Source organism: Pseudorasbora parva, chromosome 17 (assembly GCF_024679245.1).
Source record: "Pseudorasbora parva isolate DD20220531a chromosome 17, ASM2467924v1, whole genome shotgun sequence".
NCBI lineage: Eukaryota > Metazoa > Chordata > Actinopteri > Cypriniformes > Gobionidae > Pseudorasbora > Pseudorasbora parva.
The window spans coordinates 5825691-5849286 of NC_090188.1; the positions used below are offsets into that span (position 1 = coordinate 5825691).

The following is a 23596-nucleotide window of genomic DNA, read 5'->3' on the forward strand; positions in this document are numbered from 1 at the left end:
TAGATTCTGAATTGACTGAATTGCCTACATCTGGTGCTCTTCAGTCATTTTTGAGTGAAAAAGTTTACTTTTTTTTTTTTTACTTCATCGAAAGGGTACGAAACTTGGGAAATGTTTTGGTACTTGCTATGTGAACATACAAAAAAATAATGGACATGATTTAAAGTCACACTTCTTGCAGTCAAAAATTAGCGCATTGGAAATGAATGGGAAACTAATTTCATCTAGTGGAAACTTTAGGTACTGGCCCAAACAAAATCCTGAAAGCTAATTTTTTAAGTTATCAGTCTCAAACTTGTTTAGATTTATGGCTCACAAATTTAGAGGAAAATGGGTTTTGGAAAATATAATTTTTGCAATTTTTTTGATAACAATAACTCATAAACATAACTTTTTTTGAAGTTCACTGTTTTAAACTTTTTATTGGCAATAATTTTCCATGTGTCGTCTGAAAATAGACCAAACTTAAATCTGTGCTCCAAAGCATTCAAGATTTACGACAGTTTAAGTTGGAAATGTAGGTTTTAGGTCTAACGTCAAAACATAAATAAATGGATTATAACTACTGCACAAATATAATTTAGTACCATAAAATCTTCTATCAATACAAAATATTAAATAAAAAACATTATTGATCTAAAATATATTACATTATTTCATTGCAATAAAAAACTGTTTGACCGCATCAGAGTTATTATTTTAATTTAATTTTGTTGTGAGTTTTAGTTACTTTGGCACTTAAATTTAAACTAAAAGAAGAACAAGAAAAAAATTATATATATATCTTTATGGTTGCAGTTAATGTTTATTTAAGTAACATAATTTTTTTATGGTTTTAAATAACGATAATAAACCTGGTACTTTGTTCGTTTTATGTAAGAGTTATAAAATAATCTTTACAAATCTCTAAAACTGCACCCAAGTGTCTCAAGATCCTTGTTATTTTAACATTTCTCTTCCCAACTAACATTTCACTGGTTGCATGTTTGGTAAAACATGTTTTTAAGGAATAGTTCACCTGAAATTAAAATTCTGTCTTTATTTACTCACTTTAGCTTTGTTTAATGTAGGATTGGCTTTCTTCTGTGGAACGAAACATTGGTGAATGAGAGAAGGGGAATATGTTCTTTCCCCAGAACTATTGTATGACTTGGAATATATTGGACAAATCATATTAACTTATTTAATGCTGCTTTTTTATATGCTTTCATTTTACATAAATAAGCATTCTTCAAAATTATTTTTCAAAATCTTATAGTGCTTCATTGAAGAAAGAGTCAAAAGACATGAGTGTTAATGATGATAAAATGTTGATTTTTAGGTGAACTGTTCTTATATGTTTTAAAATCTTTTTCAGTTTAAGCTCTAATAACGGCTTTGTTCTCTAAAGAAAGTCTCAACCTTCTCAAATACTGGACTTTCTTAGTTATTAGAGCCACTTCACTACCACAGTGTGTGTGTTTGAGTGTGTATCTAAATGTGACAGACGCTAGATCATTTGGTACATGTCCACAAATTTTGGGCATATTCAACTAAATATTAGTGAATTGTTTCATAGTTTTAGAAACACGAGGGCTATCTGTCATTATGCACAAGGCAGCGTCAAGTGTACACGCTAACATGCATAATGCAAAAGCGAGAACCTCAATGCATTTTAATAAGAGTCCATTTCCTGACAAGGAAACAGACAAAATCTTTGACCGCAAATGGCACCACTTACTGGTCTGCGGTCAGACAGATGGAAGTCTGTGCGTGTGTGTGTGTGTGTGTGTGTGTGTGTGTGTGTGTGTGTGTGTGTGTGTGTGTGTGTGTGTGTGTGTGTGTGTGTGTGTGTGTGAGATTATATCCATGAAGTGTGTATTTCTGAAGGACCTCAAGTGTCAGGAAGTACTTCAATACTGTGGTCATATGCAAACCATTTTGTAAGCGTGTGTATGTTCGCAGGGGCTATTGAGTGTATAGGAAAGCATAGGAAATATGCTGTGATGGAAAGAAAGATCACTCTTTAATATCTCAGTTATTAAATGGAGATCAAATGAAGGCTTAGGTCTCAGATTTTTGTCCTACGACACCAAAGGTCAAATTGCACGTGTCTTGAACTCCAAGACCATGATCTAAACTGCTGTTCACATTCGTTTTATAGCTTTATACTCTTGATATTTAAATGAAAATTTTCCTGAACTAAGGAACAGGAACATCTAAATAAAATCTTTTGCCAGAGTGTATTTTATTAGTTATTCATTGCTGCAGCCTTGGAAGGAAAGATATTTGTAGATGTTTTTATAATTTGAGTCTGAAAAGTGATTCCTGTGTAAAGTGTGTGTGAGTGTTGGTTCATCTTGTAATTCCTTAGTCACCTTCACATTTTCCTCTTTTTCTGTTTTGTTATCATCGGTGGAACATCTTGCCTTGGAACCTTAATGTCCTAAGCATCTTAAAACTGTGCTCTGTCCAACATTAAGGTTTCTGGTGCAATATTCCTCGGCTGTATCACTTCTTGGTTTATTACCTCACGTCCGATTCTCTCCGATCCTTCTCGCTACTCTACAGCCGAGCCAGACGCCATCGAGACGGACTACCCTCCGGACTATGTGGAGATCGCCATCTACTGCATAGGCGTCTTTCTCATCGCCTGTATGGTGGTGATCGTGGTGGTTTGCCGAATGAAGACGTCGGCTAAGAAACCTGATTTCGGGAGTCAGCCGGCGGTGCACAAGCTGACCAAACAGATCCCTCTCCGCCGCCAGGTAACAGAAAGTAGATAAAGAGTTCCAGAAATCTTATACACACATACACTCACACTATAAGAATGGTTTGTCTTTGGAATATGTAGTTAGTTTGTTTTTTGGGGGTAGGTTTATGTTTAGCGATTTAACCAACCTCTCATTTTAAAGTACACTCTTGGAAAAAAGGTTAAAAGGGATTCTATATAGAACTCTAGAGTTCGTGACTTTTTACACTGTTAAAGACTTGGATTCCCATCCTAAACATAGACAAAGTTTCAAAAACTAATGTTGGACATTTGATGGAGTATTTCTTTGTCAAAAATACTCCTTCCGGTTTCTCACAAGTTTCGGAGAGTTTTTTTCGAGTATGGGTCGACTTGACGTTAATAGAGATGAAGGTCCTTGTATGGGCCGTACGGGCTCTTCTCCCGGTAGGGTGCGCGCGCGTGACTAGAGCGAAAGAGGAAATGCACGCCCATAAACACTCGCTCAGCTGCAGATCCACTCGTCCGTGAACACTTATGACCCACCGCGCTCCACTTTATTCCTATGGGTGACATGAAGCGACTTCAACGCTTCAGCACAGCATTCCGGGAAGGCAGCGCTGCATTTGAACCGATTTGAACGCAGAAATGACGGGAAGCTTCACAACATCGTTTCAGTCGCGTCGCAAAGTGGATTTCCACAGTCACTGCTGTCAGGACTTCACCAAATCATACGAAAGATGTCTGTTTTTGACGGAGCAGTCCCAGCGATAAAGGTTCGGTCATGCTTTGGAAGCAGCCGGTGAGTAAAACTGCTTCAAATGTCTGTGCTGTTGGCTATCGTCACGTGAGTAAACATCAGTAAACGACACGATCGTGTGCTTCGTCATTCAAATGCGCTAACGTTACTCCATTGTTGTTCTATGTATAACGTTACACTAGTCTGACGTGCAAAACCGTTTCGCTTGCTACTGCTAAGGTTTAGTCGCATACAATAGTCCATAAACCGAATCATGTCCTCATAAACTGCGAGTAAAGACACACAAATATTGAGAGGCCACTAAATACAGTCCATACCACAGAGACGGACGTCCTGCTGTTGCTGTTTCTCCTATTCAATTTATTTCATCCTCCAAATGTGATTCTGGATCATATCTGTAAACTGAGTGTTTCACCCCCCCCCCCCCCCCCCTTTAAAGAACACTGTATGCCAAAAAGATTCTATATAAGGAGAAATGTCTTAATAATACTCTCATGTTAAATGGGTTATTTCCATTTTTTCTTCTGATAAAGCCGCTTAATTCATAAAATGTAATAAAAATGAATTAAAACTAAGTCCATTAAATGATACCATGATGGGAACCCCTAAAGCACCTGACTAAACCCTTTAGAGTTCTATATAGAACATTTTCTTCTAAGAGTGTATTAAAATTTGGCATGTAACTTCCGGGATATTTGAGCTACAGACATAAATGATCTATATCATATTTTGTAGAAAGTTAATTGAGAATTATTTAAATATAAATAGCTTTTTATGTTTGATGATTTATTTTATTTGATGTATTTTTTTCTATATATTTATAAAAATAATAACATATTTTCATAAAATTTCATATAATTGTAAAACTTAAAGATGATCATGATGTAAATCATATATTGTATAAAAATAACTCTGAGATAATTGAGAAGATAAATTACTATATGCATAATATATATATATTGAATAACATGTCAAGTTCTTTTGTTGAGAAGTTAAAGGTATTCTATATGGTGGTAAGTTGGAAACATTCTTTGAATTTATGATTTTCTTTCACATATTCTCACAAATTTATGACAACATAACTGTATGAACTGCATGGCTTTTCGTTAAAGTTTAGCAGAGCCTGATGCCTTATATTTTGTGCTATGATTTGTATTATGTCATAGTCACAGCTGTGCTATAGTGATGATTTTGCTTACTATAATGATGATGTTAAGCTGCCAAGGACACACACACCTACAGAGATGTTAATAGTGTTTGATGCTGTCTCCATGACTCAGGTGATCAGCCATCCATTTTTCCCCTTACAGGTGTCCTCTGACTCCAGCTCCTCTATGAGCTCAAGTACGCCATTGGTCAGAATCACCACTCGCCGTAGCTCCGCCCACGACGACCCCATCCCAGAGTATGACCTCCCCGAGGACCCACGCTGGGAGTTCTCAAGAGACAAGTGAGCATTGCCACATTTATTCAATTCAAAGTACACTACCAAGCCAAAAAAAAAGTAGTTTGGATTTAAATAGGCAAATGCTGCTTAAAAGTCAATGATTGGATCATTGGAGAATTGGACTGGAGAAGACTTGACCAAAAATGTATGCATGTTAAATGCAGTGATAAATGTTGTGATGTTATATCCATCAAGAGGTGCATCAGTCTTTGGTCAAGATCTTGTTAGGAGTCCAGCACTCTGTAAAGTCTCCTCCAGCACATCCCAAAGACTTCCAATGAATTTAAGATCTGATCTCAAAGGTGCCAAATGTGGAAATGATTCTTCATGCTCCTCCCAACCATTCTTTCACAGTTTGAGCTCGATGAATCTTGACATCCTGGAATATGGCTATGATGTGTCTTCCTTTATGGTTGTTTAAGAAAAGCTACACTCCATCATTTAGGGTTAGAAGAACTGTTGCCAAACATATAGCATGCTAGAAAGATAATAATCACTGCAATGATGATCCAATCATCGACTCTTAAGCATTTGCCTATTTAAGCGACTTTTTTTTGACCAGGCAGTGTATAATCTTGCATCTTTTTCACTTATAAATCTTTATGATGTGAAACTTATCTCATACACTCATAATCCCATTATGTATAATTATTAACCTGACTCAATGTACAATCAATCATTCATAACACAACACAGGTCTCCGTCCGTTACCCTTATTTCATTATTACACCTTTAGTCTTGCAGAAATTAGATGGATATTTGTAAAAATAAAAATAGCTTGGATATTGATATGTTCTGTTAGCATCACATTCTCATCTGAGAACTAAGACCTCGATAGCATACACTGACCGTGTGACTAGAAATACACAACCAGAGAAACTCACAGATTAATGGTTAATTGCCATGCTTAATATTTACGAAATGCTTCCTCTTGGAGATTTACAATGGATCCACGATCATGTTGCCAAAACCTTACAGATTTCTAATGAATGACTAAGAAAGCCTGTTTAAGCATTATGTCTCAAACATGGTGGTTAAAAAGGAATCTATTTGTACTTTGATTGTCTCAAGGACGATTTGTAAGCAGTTTGAGAGACAGGCAGAGTTTTAACAACACCAAAATATAGGAGATTATGATGTCCATCGTACAGTGGATAACAGTCCTTACATGTAAACAGCTAATGACCAAAACTGGTTATTCTATAGGTGAAGGGAAGCACCGTTTTAACTTTCCGCCCACTAAAGGAATTATTGCTCTTGGGCAGACAAGCTAAGACATGTATTTTTTGTAAGGAATGCAAGATCTTTATATTAGAAACCACGTTTTTTAATTTACTTGATATTAGACACATTTTCCTACAATCTCACAAAGCCATTAAACTTTTTTCTGACTGCTGTCCTCATCCCCGCATGACGCGCCTCAGGGCACATGCCATGCAGAAAACTGAGGAATGTTAGCGCTTGCGGTCGGCGTGGAGTATAAACATAACATTGATTATGTGTGGTGGGCTGGAGTAGACAGAGGCCGCCATTGACCGTACGGCACAGAGGGGGATTGTGTTATCATAGCCACAGATCGGCCCCGGGGCCCGGTGCGGGTGTGAATGTTTACATAGCCCAGTGGTGGAGGGGGCCGGGGACAGATGCAGCACCTGCCAATCAAAGGTTGACTGAGGGCCAATGGCAGGGCAAGAGGTCGAATGTCACTGTTACCCTGAGGGATGAAGATGAAGTGTGTGTGAGGGTGTGTTTATTTCCAAACGAAATCTAATTAGGGAACACTTTTGCTGTAAAATGCCCCCAAAAGTTGGATAAATCAAATGAAACTCCAAATATTTTTACTGACCCTCTGTGTAAAATGATCCGTTTTTGGACTCTCCTTTAAGGCTTGCAAGTAAACGGCCACTGTTATGATTGGCTAAAGTCATTTAATATGAAACAGTATGTAAATAAACTGCATGCGCAATTAAAAAAATCAAGTTCACTTTTGATCATCACTTTTTTTAAATTTAATCTACTGATCACGTTTTATAGTGTACAAGATAAAACTAATGTTTTAAGTCAGTTTAATGTAATCTAAGTTGAAATTAAACAGCTGCAACTTTTTTACAGTGTATTGCACGCATGCTTTGAAAACATTATCCATTAAAAATGGTCATTTGCAGAGAAATTATTATAAAATAATTGTCATAATATGTCAGATTCTTTACAGTTGGCTACTTCATCTTTCAACAAGCGTTTTTTTTGCGAACTCACCATGACATTGTGCCTCGTTTACAAAACAATATGCCGTCAAATGCTCCGAACAAACATACATTATAAATAAATAAATATAAAATGCTTTAAATAAAGGTGACTTGACTTTGAAATCTCGAATGATGATCAAAACATAGATGGTGTAGAACACCCCCAAAGCTTCACAGTCCTGTAGCTCATCCTGGGTTGACATTTATTTCTGTAACACTATGCAGTTTTGATTCATATGCTGCTTAATGTTGGTGATCATGTTATTTTACATCAGCATACATATGCTTCTTCTTTACATGTGTTTTGATCCGGAGATTCTGTACTCTTTCAGAAAATGTCATAGTGTCCTGTGTTTGTGGGGAAGCGTTTTCCCACAAATAACAGAAAATTACGTGTTTGGCTGCGAAATAGTTAATGCTGTAAAACCATAATAAAATAATATGGTCTGATTACAAAAAATATGGGATTTACATGGCAATTATTTTTAATGCTAAGTCAACATTTTATTGGCAAGGTGAATGTGCATATATGTTTGACTTTTTACAGACCTTAAAGTGGACTTTTTTGGTGGCACCGAACAGTATTGCAGTGGTTTTGTTGCATTCGTTTTAGGAATACCTGTTTGAACAAGTGTAATAATACACTTTACCCCTTTAAAAAAGGTCTGAGTCTCCTAATTGATGTATAAGTTACAACACTCTCTTAATACATGCTCTAATCTTTTTTTGCACTTGACCAGAGCACACTAGTCAAGTGTTAACTCCCGTATCCATCCCTCTCTTACACACTCGAAGAAAGTCTCTAAATCCCCAAAGGCATATTGTTACTCACCCCAGAGGAGCGTAACTCTAGATCTCCCTGCCAGACATTCAGCTGTCACACTTGCTAATGTCTAATGTAAGCTTTGCAATGGAAGGCAAAGGGCATCCACTTAACACCTACGAGTTAAGTAAACACAACAGTGCGCGCCAACACATGTACACACAACTCTGATATACGGTTAATGTTGCCAATACTTGCATTTGATGTAAAGAGACAGACTTTGGCTCCAAACCTAGTGACCTACCTGCTTAGACAACATTTTTAAGTGACTGAAAACATCGGTCTGGATGGATTTAAATGAGCATAAGTAACTTCTATCAAGAGCATTGAGTTTCTCTGTAATGTTTGTGGTCTTTGGTTTGTTTGCGCAGGTTAACTCTGGGGAAACCGCTTGGCGAGGGCTGCTTTGGTCAGGTTGTGATGGCTGAAGCTCTTGGCATCGACAAGGACAAACCTAAAGAGGCCGTGACGGTGGCTGTCAAGATGCTGAAAGGTAAATATTTATGGATTAGTTGCTACATAAGTAAAATTGCACCCTGCTGAGCATCCTCGGTCAACATTTACCCTTAGTTTGCTTGCATGTGAACAGTATCTGAAGGGTTTTATTCATATAGGCCTGCGCAACTGGACCATTTTTGCATTTAGTTTAATTTATTTGAAAACATTTCTCCACTAATGGCTTCATCAGATGTGGGATGGTGGGAATTACTTGACATTTAACCTCATCAGCCCATAAATTGATGTGGGCGTCACCTTTCAAATGGTTCGAATTGCTTTTTACAAGGGCGCTACCTCTGTGATGTTGTGAATCACAAAACTACTGGTCCAGATATGGATGGTACACAAGTGAAAGATCAAAGCCCAGCAGATACAGGCTACAAATCACACCAGCTCAGCAGAGAGATAAAATTCACATGTGATATTCTGCAGAACAACATGCCGGCTGATTTAGACTGGGTTATGAAGGGTGTTCAAAGAAAAGCAATGTGTTCGAAGATGAAGGGAAGCAAACATTTCAAGAAAGCTTTAATAATGTGTGCCTGCCCAGACAAGGTATTTGCTAAAACAGCTAAAAATCATTACAAAAACACCAGACAGACAGGCAGAGCACAACACAGACAGAATAATATTGTCATATGGACCATATGAGGCTAAAATATCCGTAAAAACGTGGAAATATTTCAACAAAAACAGCAGCATGTTATGATCCCAGCAACACGCAAAAGATAACTCCCTGAAACATCATCAAGTCATAACACAAGTTTATAAGCATTTATGATTCATAACATCAGGGATCCATATATACATTTATATACTGACTGTATACTGACCATCAGCCATCTTGAGCTCTTGATATCAGTATCGCATTAATTTAGTTAATTAAATTATTAATAAATTAATATCAATATTTATAATATTCAAATACATAGACTATATATATATATATATATATATATATATATATATATATATATATATATATATATATATATATATATACACACACACACACATACAATTAAAATATTAAATAGTGAACATTTGTAAAATGAATTATAAATACATACATAAAGCACTTTGAGATTCTTCGGAATGAAAAGTGCGTTAGAAATAAAATCTATTATTATTATTATTATTGTTATATAATTTACACACAAAATATGCTAATTATATTGTACATTTAATTAATTTAAACTGTGGTACACCTCATTACTTATATACTTTTTCATTTGTGTATTTTTAAATGTACTTCTATTTATATATGTACCTAAACAATAACTTTTTTGCAATATTTTTAGACATAATAAATGTGATGGTATATTGATGTCTATTTAGAGTAATTTTGGAGTAGACAGTTGGCACATTTATCACAAATTGGTCAAATATCAAGATATCAAAATCCAGATTTGATATATATAAACTACTTTGCATGAACTAAGAGTGTTTTGATCGGGTGCACATTTAAAAAAACGAGCAAATGAACCAGACTAGTGGATTTATTGTTATGATCTGGGAATGTGCATATGTTGGGACGGGGAGAAAGTGTGAGATGAGGTCTTTACTGTAGAGGCCTTCGCAGGGTTATTTGTTGGTGCTGAGTGATGTTGGTAGAGCTCGGGTCAAGAGGCCGCATAGCTGACCCGGCGCTCTCCAGCTGCACAGCTCTCGCTCTTCACCTGCACAAAGAAAGACCCTCACACTAAAAGAAAGAAAAGAGAGTGGGGGAGGGAGCGAGCGTCTCAAAAGAAGTTTTAGAGGATGGAGAGCGGGCGGAGGGGGCAGGGCTGCAGTGGAGAAAACACTTGAAACAAGAGCCCGTTCACCGCTTACACCTGGCTTAATTACCGGCCCCCGAAAAACATTTAGGGACTTAAAGGGGTAGTTCACTCAAAAAAATGTACATTCTGCCATTATTCACTGATGTTGTTACATATCCTTATGACTTACTTTCTTTTAGGGAACACAAAATATTTTTAAGAACGTTTGTTTTTTTTTGGCCATACAGTGAAAGTAATTTGGGTCCAGTGTTATTTTGGACCCCATTGGCTTTCATTGTATGGGCAAAAACAGATGCATACTGCATACTAATCTGTTATTTCACCAACACTTGTGACATACTAGCTTGCTTGATTAAGGTTAGCTTTGCGCATTTATTCGTTGCATTAAATGGGTGAAGTACTTTGTGTTGTATGTACGTTGTTTTGTGTCATAACATTCACGCGCGCCCTGGTGCCTAAATATTTAATTTAATGTAATGCTGAATTGCTTTGCTTGTAAAGATAATGTTAACCTCTGAGGCAAGGTAAACTTAAAAGCATATTCAACTTCTGGTTACATGAGCCTAAGCTCTTTTCAGTAAAATCCATGCAAAAGTTAATACCAGATTATTTTAGAATACAGGATGTACCGAATATACTTCAGTTTTATGCAAAACTGAAATGGCCAAAAATAAATGCAAAAAAAAGAAGCTTTTTTGCATCGTTGTGTTTGACAACAATGTATCTTACAAGCTAGTCAAGTCAACTTTATTTATATAGCGCTTTTACAATGACGATTGTTTTAAAGCAGCTTCACAGTGTTAAACAGGAAAATAATGCAACAAAAGGTAACACGATGTAACCTTGCTCTCACTTGCTCCCTACTTTAAGCCCTTAAATTTGAGGGTATTGGATTAGGAAAGTCCTTCAATTTGAAGTTAACCAAGGTGAGGGAAGTACAGGAGTAACTGATGAAGAATCTATGACAAGTTTTTGGTAAATGAAATGGAAACGAACTGAGATAAAATAAGTTTATGTTACAATACTAAATGAATCAAACTGAAAACCTTTAATAAATTAACTTTGACAATAAATTAATGCTATATAGAAATACTTACAAAAATAAAAAAAATCACGGTTTAAAGGCCCACTGAAGTGCCTTGAAACGCGCCGCAATATTCAATGTGTTGACGTAATTTCCCCTGAAACGGCTTCAGCTGTTAGCAGCTCCTCCCCTTTTTTGAAACAGCCAATAGTGTTTCGTTAATATACAGTTTGACTAGAGCACAAGAGCGGACCTTCTCTGTTTGGCAAAGCCAGTTTCCTCTAACACTGTTTATCATCATAATCTCCTTCATTTCGCTTTGAAATGCAGCATTCTGTGCAGTATTTAAATGGGTCTATGTTTTGTTGTCTGCGCGGACTCGCGCATATGATCCGGCTGCGCTCATGTCTGTAGTCTAAATTTAGACCAGAGCCGTTGGGGTGTGTGCGCTACAGTAGGTGAAACTAATGTGAAAACAGACTTAATTCGCCTCAAATGAAAGCATATTTACACTGAATGTTTCCTATCACATATATAATGTGCTATGTGCCTTTCACCATGTAGATATTAGTAAATGTGTGTTAACAACTGACCGATTTCAGCCTTAGCTTCGGCAGTGTAGGGGGCTGGGGCTTTAGATTCTAGAGAGCATTTTGATCGGACAGAAGATTTGACGAGAAAGTGAAGTCTGCGATGATGTCACCAAAATCTGAGATTCGTTTTAACGGAAGTGGGAGACTGTAAATTTTGAATGCTTATATCTCCTAAATGCAAATATGTCATAGTTTTGCAACATACCAGCACATTCATAACTTTAAGGCTAACACAGTCAAACTAAAAGCTAAAAAACTTACATTTTGATTTCAGTGGTCCTTTAAGGTCCGGTTCTCACTATTAACTACGACTTTTGCTTCAATAAACTCCTAATTACTGCTTATTAATAGTTAGTGCAGTAGTTGTTAAGTTTATAATAATAATAAATAATAATTAATTGTTACGTTTATATAGCGCTTTTTCTGGGTCCTCAAAAAACTGTTACATTTAGAAGGGGGGAATCTCAACCACCGCCAATGTGCAGCATCCACCTGGTATATAAACCATGTGCAGTTTATGTATTGGTATGATTAAGGGATGTAGAATATGGTCATGCAGAATAAGCCATTAATATGTGCTTTATAAGTGCTAATAAAAAACAATATCCTAGTAATAGCGATGCTAATAAGCAACTAGTTAACAGTGAGAACTGGACCCTAAACTTAAAGTGTTACCGAAAGCGCATAACAAAACTAAAAACGCATACTAAAACTTAAGCTAAAATGAAAAATAGAAATATAAAAGGTACATACTATACAAAGCATGCAAATATTTTTTTTGAACAGAAACTTCGCTTTTAGAGATGGCATTGAAACATCCATGATTCTACAGTAGAATAGAAGGAAGAAACAGCATTCTTAGGAGAAGAAACTGGAGTAAGATAAGACAGGAATGGCAGTCAGTGGATTGTGTCAGGTTCGCTCCAGTGATCAGCAGGCAGATAATGAAAAGGCGACTGTCTCTAAGGTAATTACTCTAAATGGAAGAAACGTTTTTTAATTGTGAGGCAATGAAAGGAGAGCTGTGTGGCGGCTCTTCAGTGTAACACTAAACCACACAGACAGACAGTTACACTGGGACACGGACAGCCAGGCTGGCCAGTCTACTCACACAGGGAGTGCTAGCATGGGACATACTAGCATAATACTCATTTGCATTATGTATATAATGTGCATGTATATGGATATAATATATTACTGTATACATCCAGAACACTAAGCATAAGTTTATCCCACAATGTACTTTGCATTTGAGCTTTCATTTCGTCATCTAGTGGTGAAGTTGTGAATTGTATCCTCCCCCTCCCTTTTGAAGCACATAGAGAAGCTACGGTGGCCTTCAAAGGACAAACATGTCGTCGTCTGAAGCTGTGTCTCATTTTGTTAAATTTCGAAGGCTGCGTCCTCCGGAGGACACGTCCTGTGTAGGATGCAGTATACGGAGCGTCCTTAATCAGAATTAAACGAGACGTCCTTCGTAGGGCACACAGGCAGGAAGTATCTCGTTGCTATGCCAACAAGTTCAGCCTTGTTGCGCACTCACGCCAGTTTATATAAATGAAAATGATTCATAACTTCAAAATTACTATGAAATGTTTCTTGTCTTGACAGCAATGTACTGTTCTAAATGTTTAAAAAGCACTAAAGCGTTGTAATCCTGTTCACAACTATCTGTTTGAGGTAATAGAGCTTAAAAAACAAAAACGAGCTTACGAAACGTACATTTTAAACACCACACCTACGCTTGCATGTATGTCTGGCAGTGGTGCAGTTTTTTTCATATAATATCAAAAAATATATATGACGGTTGTTAGCGGCGACGCAAAGAATTGTGGGTTATCTCCAGCCGCGAAGGCTACACCTCATGCACACTCCGAAATCCCGTGAAAGAAGGACTCATTCGGAGGTCGCATTTGGAGTGTCCTGCTTACTTTTTTGAAATGAGACGGCCTTATGACGTATGCAGCCTTCAAATGCGACCTCCGGAGGACGCAGCCTACTGAAACGGGAGACACAGCTTGAGACAGCAGAGAGTGACTAGCGCTCTGTAGAGCAGTTTGTCCTTTTAGGGCTCCTGTAGAAACATGGCGGCACAAAATGGCCACTTCACTTTAAGGGGACCTGCGGTGTGTAGATAGAAATGGCTCATTCTTAGGTAATAAAAACATTAAGTTCTTTATACTCCACTGAAAACATAGTTATGTATATTATATTGCATTTCTGTCAATATATCCTCATATATACTACACACTGCACCTTTAAGACAGCATTTCATTTTGGAACATTTATCATTGTTCTGTTTCGCATTACTAATTCTGAAATATAGTTTGGAGAATACAGTATATATTGTCAAGAATGCTAGTATTAAAATCGAAGCACAGACTCACCTGTGGGCTGCAGTGTGCAAGAAACAGGCAAATCTAACAAGATTTATTTAGGATTTTTCCAAATCAAGAGGATTATTCGATTTCGAGTTGAGTGGACACAACCAAATGTAAATTTTCTTCTTTTTTTTTATTTTTTTTTCTAGATGATGCAACAGAGAAAGATCTTTCTGACCTGGTGTCAGAGATGGAGATGATGAAGATGATTGGCCGGCACAAGAACATCATCAATCTGTTGGGGGCGTGTACACAGGACGGTAAGTGATGCCTTTTAACCCTAGCCTGCTATATCTTAAATTATATCTATAAATTATCAACGTGATCAAAACTTTGCTGAAAAACCTAATGCACATAATCTTCTACATGCCTTCTGTCTTCTGATGAAATTGAATATCATTCAGGTCTGGGTTTGCATGTGTTTTTTGCAGTAAAATCTATTAATATTATTATACTAATAATAAATATATACATATAATAATACACAGCACACACATATATATTATGTAAACACAAAGTTTTATTTTGGATGCGATTAATCATTGCCCAGCATTACTTTTTTTATAAAGTTTTTTTCAATTGGAAAAATAATGTTAAAATGTATCAAAATATGATCCATCAGGCTTTGGAGGAACATCATTAAATTGTTCTAAAGTCTTAACAATTATTGGGAGATTCAGAGTGAACACTAATATTTATATCCATTTTTTGTCAGTAGTCTGTTATAAAGATATTACATTATCAGAATTTCCTCTGACTATTTAGCCAAATAAATATCAGCAACTGCGCTAAATTGCGTATTTTTGCTCAATTTGGGCTTCTGAATAAAATTGAGGTGTTTTTCCTCCTCGAGTGTGAGGTACATATTCTCACTATATCATACTATATGAGCCATAAAAGCCTGATGTATCAAATATGATACTCAAAAAAAAAAAAAAATGCAATTTTTTTATATTTCATCAAAGGTTTCAATTCTTCTTCTTCTTTCGGCTGTTCCCTTCAGGGGTCGCCACAGCGAATCATCTGCCTCCATCTATTTCTATCCTCTGCATCCTCTTCTCTCAGACCGACTACCTTCATGTCCTCCTTCACTACATCCATAAACCTCCTCTTTGGTCTTCCTCTTGACCTCCTGTCTGGCAGCTCTAACCTCAGCATCCTTTTACCGATATATTCACTCTCTCTCCTCTGAACATGTCCAAACCATCTCAACCTGGCCTCTCAAACTTTGTCTCCAAACCATCTGACATGTGCTGTCCCTCTGATGTACTCATTCCTGATCCTATCCATCCTCGTCACTCCCAAAGAGAACCTCAACATCTTCAGCTCTGCTACCTCTAGCTCTTTCTCCTGTCTTTTCCTCGGTGCAACTGTCCATCAATAAACCTGTCAAAAATAATAATTTTATGCTTGTGATTCAATCGGGAGGCTTTAACAGGGTTTTCACCTGTATGAATGACAGTCTAACAAAACCTCTCTCTCTCTCTCTTTCTCTCTTTCGCAGGTCCGTTATATGTCATAGTAGAGTATGCATCTAAGGGTAACCTTCGGGAGTATTTGAGGGTCCGACGGCCCCCAGGAATGGAGTACTCATACGATATTGCCCGAGTATCAGATGAGCCTCTCACCTTCAAAGATCTGGTCTCCTGCACTTATCAAGTAGCTCGTGGCATGGAGTATTTAGCTTCACAGAAGGTATCCGCACATGAAAATCAAATACAAATCTCATACAGTATAAATGTCACTTACTTTAAGTAGTGCTGGTCTCATCTTCAGATCCCTGTGATCTTTCTAATGTACATTGCATGCAAAAATGACAAGCACTTTCTGAAAATTGCAAGCTTTTGTAAGTCGGGTGGGAAAAATGTTGCATCTACATATTCTCAGGCTGCTAAAATAAGCACTGCCCAGTTGGAATGTTTTTGGATAGTTTGCGAGTGTCTAATATATGGCACGCCGAATATATAATAAGCCTTTCTAATGCATTTAATTCTTACAGAGTGTTCAGCTGTCCAATCAGATTCATGCATCCAAACAAACGCCTCCAATAAGCAGTGTTTTTCATACGGTCAAAGAATGGATCGCAGCAGATGTGCACGGCTCTGTAAGCCGGTCACAACGCTCTCGCTGCAAGCATGTTAACTAAACACTGTCATCACGCTCGCCTTCCCGTCTGGAATGCACGCGGAGCCTTATCGTGCTCTCAGACACTCTCCCTCGGATCCGCCTCGCGGTTTATCCCTAAAGTACCTAAACTCTCCTGCGCTGCAGTGTTTGTGTCTGCGTGTGTGATTTTTGTCTGTTTCCAAGATGAAGTCGTGATGATTTATGCTCTTTTTATCTTTCTTCATCTCTATGGCAGTGTATACACAGGGATCTGGCTGCCAGGAATGTGTTGGTCACAGAAAGCAACTTTATGAAGATTGCAGACTTTGGCCTGGCCAGAGACGTCCACAATATAGATTACTATAAAAAGACCACAAATGTGAGTTTCATTTTTGTCAGGAGACACTTCTCTTTACCTTCAAACACATTTCCTGTTGCGTTTCATCTTGGTATATGTTCTTTTGTCTGTATTTAAAGATGCATGTAATGCCACTTCATCACTATCTGTTGTGTTGATGTTGAAAAAGATTGAGGCGCTACCTTTCAAAAGATCTTTTGTTTTTTTTATGTTTTTGAAAGAAGTCTGTTCTACTCGCCAAGGCTGCATTTGTTTGATCATTAATACAGTAAAAACTGTAATATTGTGAAATATCATTACCATTTAACACTATTTGAATATATTGTAAAATGTAATTTATTCATACTCCAGTCTTCAGTGTCACATGATCCTGAAAACCCTGATGCATTTTTGATCAATTGAACTTATTAGATAAAAGTATTAATTAATTTATTTTTTTACTTAATGAGCCCAAACTTTTTAACAGTAGTGTATAGTAGTTTTTTTAATCTAATGTTTAAATCAGATGAACTATAATTTGCTACTTGCCAGAAGGACATTTTTAATCTTTATTCTAATGCATTTTATTGAACAAAAGTTGGGAGAAGCTCCTGAGTGAAGATATGTCCTCAATGCTTTTGGTCCATTTTTCCTGATAAGACCTTGAATTTTAAATGCATGTACTAAATGTTAATTTCATCAATACAGAACCATATAAATGTCCTCAAATCCAATATACAAGGACTTTAAGCTACAAAACTCCAATTTAGATGTCATTGGGTCTTGAATCGCCCTTTATACAGATATATTCATGCTCCACTCCTTTCAGCCTCCCGCCATCTCTTTCTTTGTTCTCTCACCTTTTCTCTCTCTCATTTCTCCTTTTTTCCCCCTCTGTTTATCTGCCACATCCCCCCCTCCTTTGCCAGTCTTGGCATGATTTGCAGATTCCCAGGCAGTCGGCGTGTAAAGTGATTTCAGCTCTTTGCTTATTTGGCCCTGCCCTCTTCTCTTATTCCAAAGCTTGTTGTTCAAGCTCATGAGAAAGAAATGTTAGTGACAAACCTAAACACATTAGCATAGCTTTAACTCTCATTCCCACCATTATACCAGTCTTTAGCCCGTCTGCGATGCTTGTTTAGGCTGTAATTCACTCATCCGAGAGTTCAGGTCATCAGACGTGGCAGCGTAAGAGTGTGTGAATCTTGATCGCATCATAATCATTGTTAAATTTGAGTCAATGTTCACAAAAGATAAACATGAAATCTAAATTGACCCCATTTGCTTAATAAATTAGCATTCCTATTCTTATTGTGAAACTCAGTGCCTCAAGGGCAACTGTCTCCAACCAGCTCCAAAACACCTGCTTGGAAGTTTCTAGTAATCCTGAATCTTGATTAGCTGGTTCAGGTTTTTATTTAGGGTTGGAGCTAAACTCTGCTGGAGAGTGACCTTCCAGGAACTGAGTTTGACACACCTTACCTCACTCTAGTTGACCACTTATGGTTGTTAGCAGTGTTGGGGGAAACGCATTACAAGTAGCGAGAGTAATGTAATCAGATTACTTTTTCAAGTAACTAGTGAAGTAAATCATTACTTTTACATTTGTACACTTAGTTGCTTTTTCAAATAAGCAAATAATGCAAGTTACTTAGTTTTCTCATGTGACTGACAGAAATCACGAGTAACATGATGGTTATTGTAGTTCTAGAATAAATCTAAACATGGATTTACTCGCCTCACTTGCACAAAAACAGATTCAGTATTAAGAAAAACTGTGAAACACTAACTTATTATCTGATATTCTATGTTAAATAACACAAGTATACTTAATGCGTTTTCTTTTTCTTTTAATTGCTAAGAGTGATGAGCTTTCCTCTCATGCATGTTTGAAAAGTTTGTTTGGGCGGCGCCATCTACTTGTACAGGCATGCATTTGCATTTCCTTCAGCCTGAGGCTTATTCTTTTCACTTTTGGTGTGAAAGTGCCTTCACATTTGCCAAAACTAGAACTTTTTTTGTTGTTATTACAAAACAAACAAACAAGCCCAGCCCAGGTGAGGAAAAAGTAACGCTAAAGTAACATAATGCATGACTTTCCGTAAATTAGTAACGCAATTAGTCACTTTTTAGGGAGAAACGCAATATTTTTTATAACGCGTTACTTTTAAAAGTAACTTTCCCCAACAATGGTTGTTAGATGGTTGTTCAGTTGGCTTTAAATCAAAATTGACCCTATTTTCTTATTAAACATTTCTAGTCTTGTTGTGCATGATTGTAGTTGGCCATTTATGGTTGTTAGGTGGAATAGATGGTTGATCAGTTGGGTTTTCAGCTTGGGGACCTGGTTGAAAAAACAGCTGGAAATTCAACTGTTCAATGGATCCTTATGAACCTTCTAGATCATGCTGGTTAGAGCTGGTTTGACCAGTTAAAAAAAAAAGTACCATGTCCAAAAATCTAGCCTGCCAGCCTTTAACTGGTAGGACTTGGATTTACAAATAAATGTAAGCAGCAACTTTTCCCAGCTTAATTCACTAGTACTGCTTAAGTCCTGATTTATTTCTTAGCTCTTATCAAGGTCACCAAGATCTGGCCATGAATATTTTAAACATAGTTTGGCATTATTAAAACAACGAGCAAAGCCCAGATTGAGCGATACTGATGACTGATTAATGGCTGGGGTTAGATTCAATTACACTAGTTCAACCCTGTCTAAATAAAACACTGTGAGCCAGGAGATTGTGAACTCGGAGCCCTTTCTATTGGATCTAGTGCTGTAAATGCCATTGACTCTTGTATCTTCTCCACTAGCCTCAATTTATAAACCCGAAATGGCTCCTTCGGGAAATTAGAGTTCGGCAATACATCCCACCAGGGTTTAATTCCCAATCATTATTGGCTGCTTGGGGCTTAATGAAATTTCAGGCTAACAAGGGTCTCTCTCGTACAGATAGAGATGTGATTTTTGCATGTTGTTGTGTGTCGACCGTCTTTGACCTTTTCTCATATTGATGTCTGTAGGGTCGTCTGCCCGTAAAATGGATGGCCCCAGAGGCGCTGTTCGACCGTGTGTACACGCACCAGAGTGATGTGTAAGTCAACCATTTGTCCTTCATTTTTTTATTTTTAAGTGGACATATCATAGAAAACAAGAGCTTTGCTGAAGTTCCTGAAGTTGAAGCCAAACTCCCTCCCTAGTCAGTGCATATTATTTACGAACCTAAGGAATTGCAAATAAACCTCACAACCATGAACCCACACGTGAAGAGTCTAGCCAATTATAACAGGACATTTGTGTATAGAACCCCAATAGCTTATTAATATTTCTGCACAGTGCTTTTGATGGTGTAATGGAAGTCTTGATGGCTTTTGAAAATGATGTTGTTAGAAATGTTTGTCTTTCTACAAATTGAAAAAAGGACTCACTTCTACTGTGATTGGAGTCGCTGTGTGTTTGTATAAAGCGAGGAGTTTGGGAATGAATAGGAACGGCTGGCAGGTGAGTTGAGGGTACGAGAATTGATTCCCTTCTGGAAAGTGATGGAAAGTTAAGGAAGTGTTTTTGTAAGGCAGAGAGAGAAGAAGGGCCGTTCGCAGCCAGCGCTGCACCGAAAAGCGAGAGATTTCACGGTCGACTTGCGACCAGTGCCGTGTTACTAATCTGCGCAGCTTCAAAGCCCTTCAGAAGGGCCAGACTCTCACCTCCCAGAGCCCGGACGGAAATGCCCTCTGTCTTCCCTTCACTCCGGCCCGTCACACTCCTCTTTCCAGCTCGTCTCTACCGCATTGTGTTTGTTTCTTTTTTTGAACACATGAAAGTCTTTTCCCCTCTTTTTATTTTCCATAGAGTGAAATAATCCTATTTTTTGTCATTTGAGTTAGCGTTTATCCGCTAGTACATGCTTGTTTCATTTCATTTTAAGCTTACTTTTTTTTTCTTAGTCTCATAAAGAGATGAAACGAACCGGAAGTTACGCTTTGGTGCATGTTGGATTTTTCACGTAGCCTCTGCGGGGCGTTTTGAAGTTTTGGTTGCATGCTTGGGCTGCAGTCGTTTCTACATTCTTTTGTTATTAATAATCTGATCTTTTGGTTTGCGCCCATCAACCTTTCATTTGTCCAGTATTTAATGCATTGGAATGTACAAACACAGACATTATCATTTAAAATTTTGGCCATACTGTCCACCCTTAATGAAATATGTTGTAAGTGTGTGTGTTGTGCAATCTCTAGCAGGTCATTATCTTTTGTCGAGTGTGTCTGCTCTTTGTGTGGTCCGTGCAGTAAAATTAAATCAATACCAAAGAGACCCTTATTGATGGCAAACTCTTGAATCTTTTATCTCAGCTTGGGTCCTGAGCTCTCTGATTGGCTCAAAGCCAGACACAATCTATATATGACATCATATTAAATGAATACATAAATTATAATAAAAATTGGCATATTTTGACAAACAAGACCCCCGGGGAATGGGATGATTTAAGATGCAGAGCTTGCAAAAATGGAAATATGGATGCATGTGTGGATTTCCTGTTTGTTTTGGATGTTCAATTGATGGCTTTTATGGTTAAGTTCATCCGGCCCCATGCAGGGTCCGCTATATTAGATTAGCAAGGTTTCACCCTTATATACAGTACAAAAGTTTGGACACACTATCCCATCAAAGAAAATGGGAAAGCATGTTTTCTTCAAGCAAAATATGATTTCTTTTTAATTTTGAGGTGAATGTTTGTGAGATTCACCCATTCCTGCTAATTAGCAGGCAAAGTCTAGCATACAGCTAGAGAATAGTAGACGCAAGCTGATTGCGGCTTATTGCATTGAAGCGTAAGGGTTCAAGAGGGCATTGCAATGACCCTTTTTGTGCGCTCAGTGTGAGTGATTGATCATGAGGAGGTTAGCCGCGGTTACATGGGGTGACTGAATAGAGTTGATGAATTTGGAAAACATGTCAGAGAAGATGCGGCGCTAGATAAAGACAGAAAAAGACAAACAGGGTAACTGATTATGTAAACAAACACGTGGATGGGTAACCGCAGGAGTAAACCAAAGCAGAGTCTTTGTGTATTGTGATTGCTGCGGGTCACCAGAAAGGAGTACGACCAGAAAAAAATGGTGTTGCTCAGGAGACTTAAAGGCATAGTTCACCCAAAAATAAAAATTCTGTTATGATTTACACACCCTTAAGTTGTTCCAAACCTGAATGAATTTCTATCTTCTGCTGAACACATAAGAAGATATGTTGAAGAATAGTTTTTTTTTTTATTAGTATTATTATTTTTTTACTTCATAAATGATTTAATGTCTATGGGTGAACTTAAATAGTCAAAACCTTTTTTTAAATACACGACACAACCACTGGCTTAAATGATAATTCTTATATTTTCGATCATTTTAGCATATTTTATATATTTTAATACATATTGCCAGCATTTAAGTTCATTTAACAAATATTAGAAGCAAAAATGAAACATTTAAAGTAATTCAAGTGTTATCAGCCAGTCTGTATTGTCCTGAGGCTTGTGTCTTGTTCAGCGGCAGAACTTCTAACTTCATACCGCCGTCCTGTGTTTAACCTGTCCATAAACAAACAGTGTACAGTTCTGAGAACATATTTATATTCCTTTTTAAATATATTGTATTCCTTTTAACATTTTATGCAAGGAATCAGGTGTTTTCATCGCGTGAAAAGACCGACGCGACACTCGTTTAAGTGACTCACATCATGTCCCTGTATGGTGCTTTGTATAAAACTAAATGATATACAACACAACAACAAATTTATAGATAAAATAATTACATCTGACCAGGAGCTGGGTAACACAAAAACTACCCAATCACTGGGTTGTTACATCTGACCCAGGAGCTGGGTAACACAAAACTACCCAATCACTGGGTTGTTACATCTGACCCAGGAGCTGGGTAACACAAAACTACCCAATCGCTGGGTTGTTACGTCTAACCTGGAGCTGGGTAACACAAAAACTACCCAATCATTGGGTTGTTTCGTCTGACCCAGGAGCTGGGTAACACAAAAACTACCCAATCACTGGGTTGTTACGTCTGACCTGGAGCTGGGTAACACAAAGCTACCCAATCACTGGGTTGTTACGTCTGACCTGGAGCTGGGTAACACAAAAACTACCCAATCACTGGGTTGTTACGTCTAACCTGGAGCTGGGTAACACAAAAACTACCCAATCACTGGGTTGTTACGTCTGACCCAGGAGCTGGGTAACACAAAAACTACCCAATCACTGGGTTGTTACGTCTAACCTGGAGCTGGGTAACACAAAAACTACCCAATCACTGGGTTGTTACGTCTGACCCAGGAGCTGGGTAACACAAAAACTACCCAATCACTGGGTTGTTACGTCTAACCTGGAGCTGGGTAACACAAAAACTACCCAATCACTGGGTTGTTACGTCTGACCCAGGAGCTGGGTTACACAAAAACCACCCAATCACTGGGTTGTTACGTCTGACCTGGAGCTGGGTAACACAAAAACTACCCAATCACTGGGTTGTTACGTCTGACCTGGAGCTGGGTAACACAAAACTACCCAATCACTGGGTTGTTACGTCTGACCCAGGAGCTGGGTTACACAAAAACCACCCAAATACCAACAAAAATAACCCCAAAAATAACCTAAAATGCTCAACTTGGGATTTGGGTAGAAAAAATAACCCAAGATTTTTTAAAGAGTGAAGGACCCTGTATAAGAGCTATTTAATGTATGTATATACTATATTGGAGTTCATATTGAGCTCTTTGGTTTTTGATTTCAAACTTTGGTATCTGAGAAATTTTGAGACACTTACAGGAGAGACATCTGAGAAGCAGAAGCCTGCAGCAAAAGTCTCAATTTGCTCTTCTTTGAATCTCA

General features: G+C 37.7%; 1 protein-coding gene across 7 annotated transcripts in view; it reads left to right on the top strand.

Moving 5' to 3' along the window:
- Window positions 1-23596, top strand: part of fgfr2 (fibroblast growth factor receptor 2) — a 56876-nt gene that overhangs the window by 25380 nt on the left and 7900 nt on the right. For 5 of the 7 annotated variants that reach the window (XM_067421629.1, XM_067421626.1, XM_067421627.1 and 2 more), the window contains 7 exons: window positions 2551-2753; window positions 4781-4920; window positions 8358-8479; window positions 14413-14523; window positions 15768-15958; window positions 16626-16748; window positions 19731-19801. In XM_067421629.1, the coding sequence (XP_067277730.1) occupies window positions 2551-2753; window positions 4781-4920; window positions 8358-8479; window positions 14413-14523; window positions 15768-15958; window positions 16626-16748; window positions 19731-19801 (961 nt within the window). The remainder of the gene's footprint in view (window positions 1-2550; window positions 2754-4780; window positions 4921-8357; window positions 8480-14412; window positions 14524-15767; window positions 15959-16625; window positions 16749-19730; window positions 19802-23596) is intronic. The other 2 variants (XM_067421630.1, XM_067421628.1) reach the window with 1 other exon arrangement.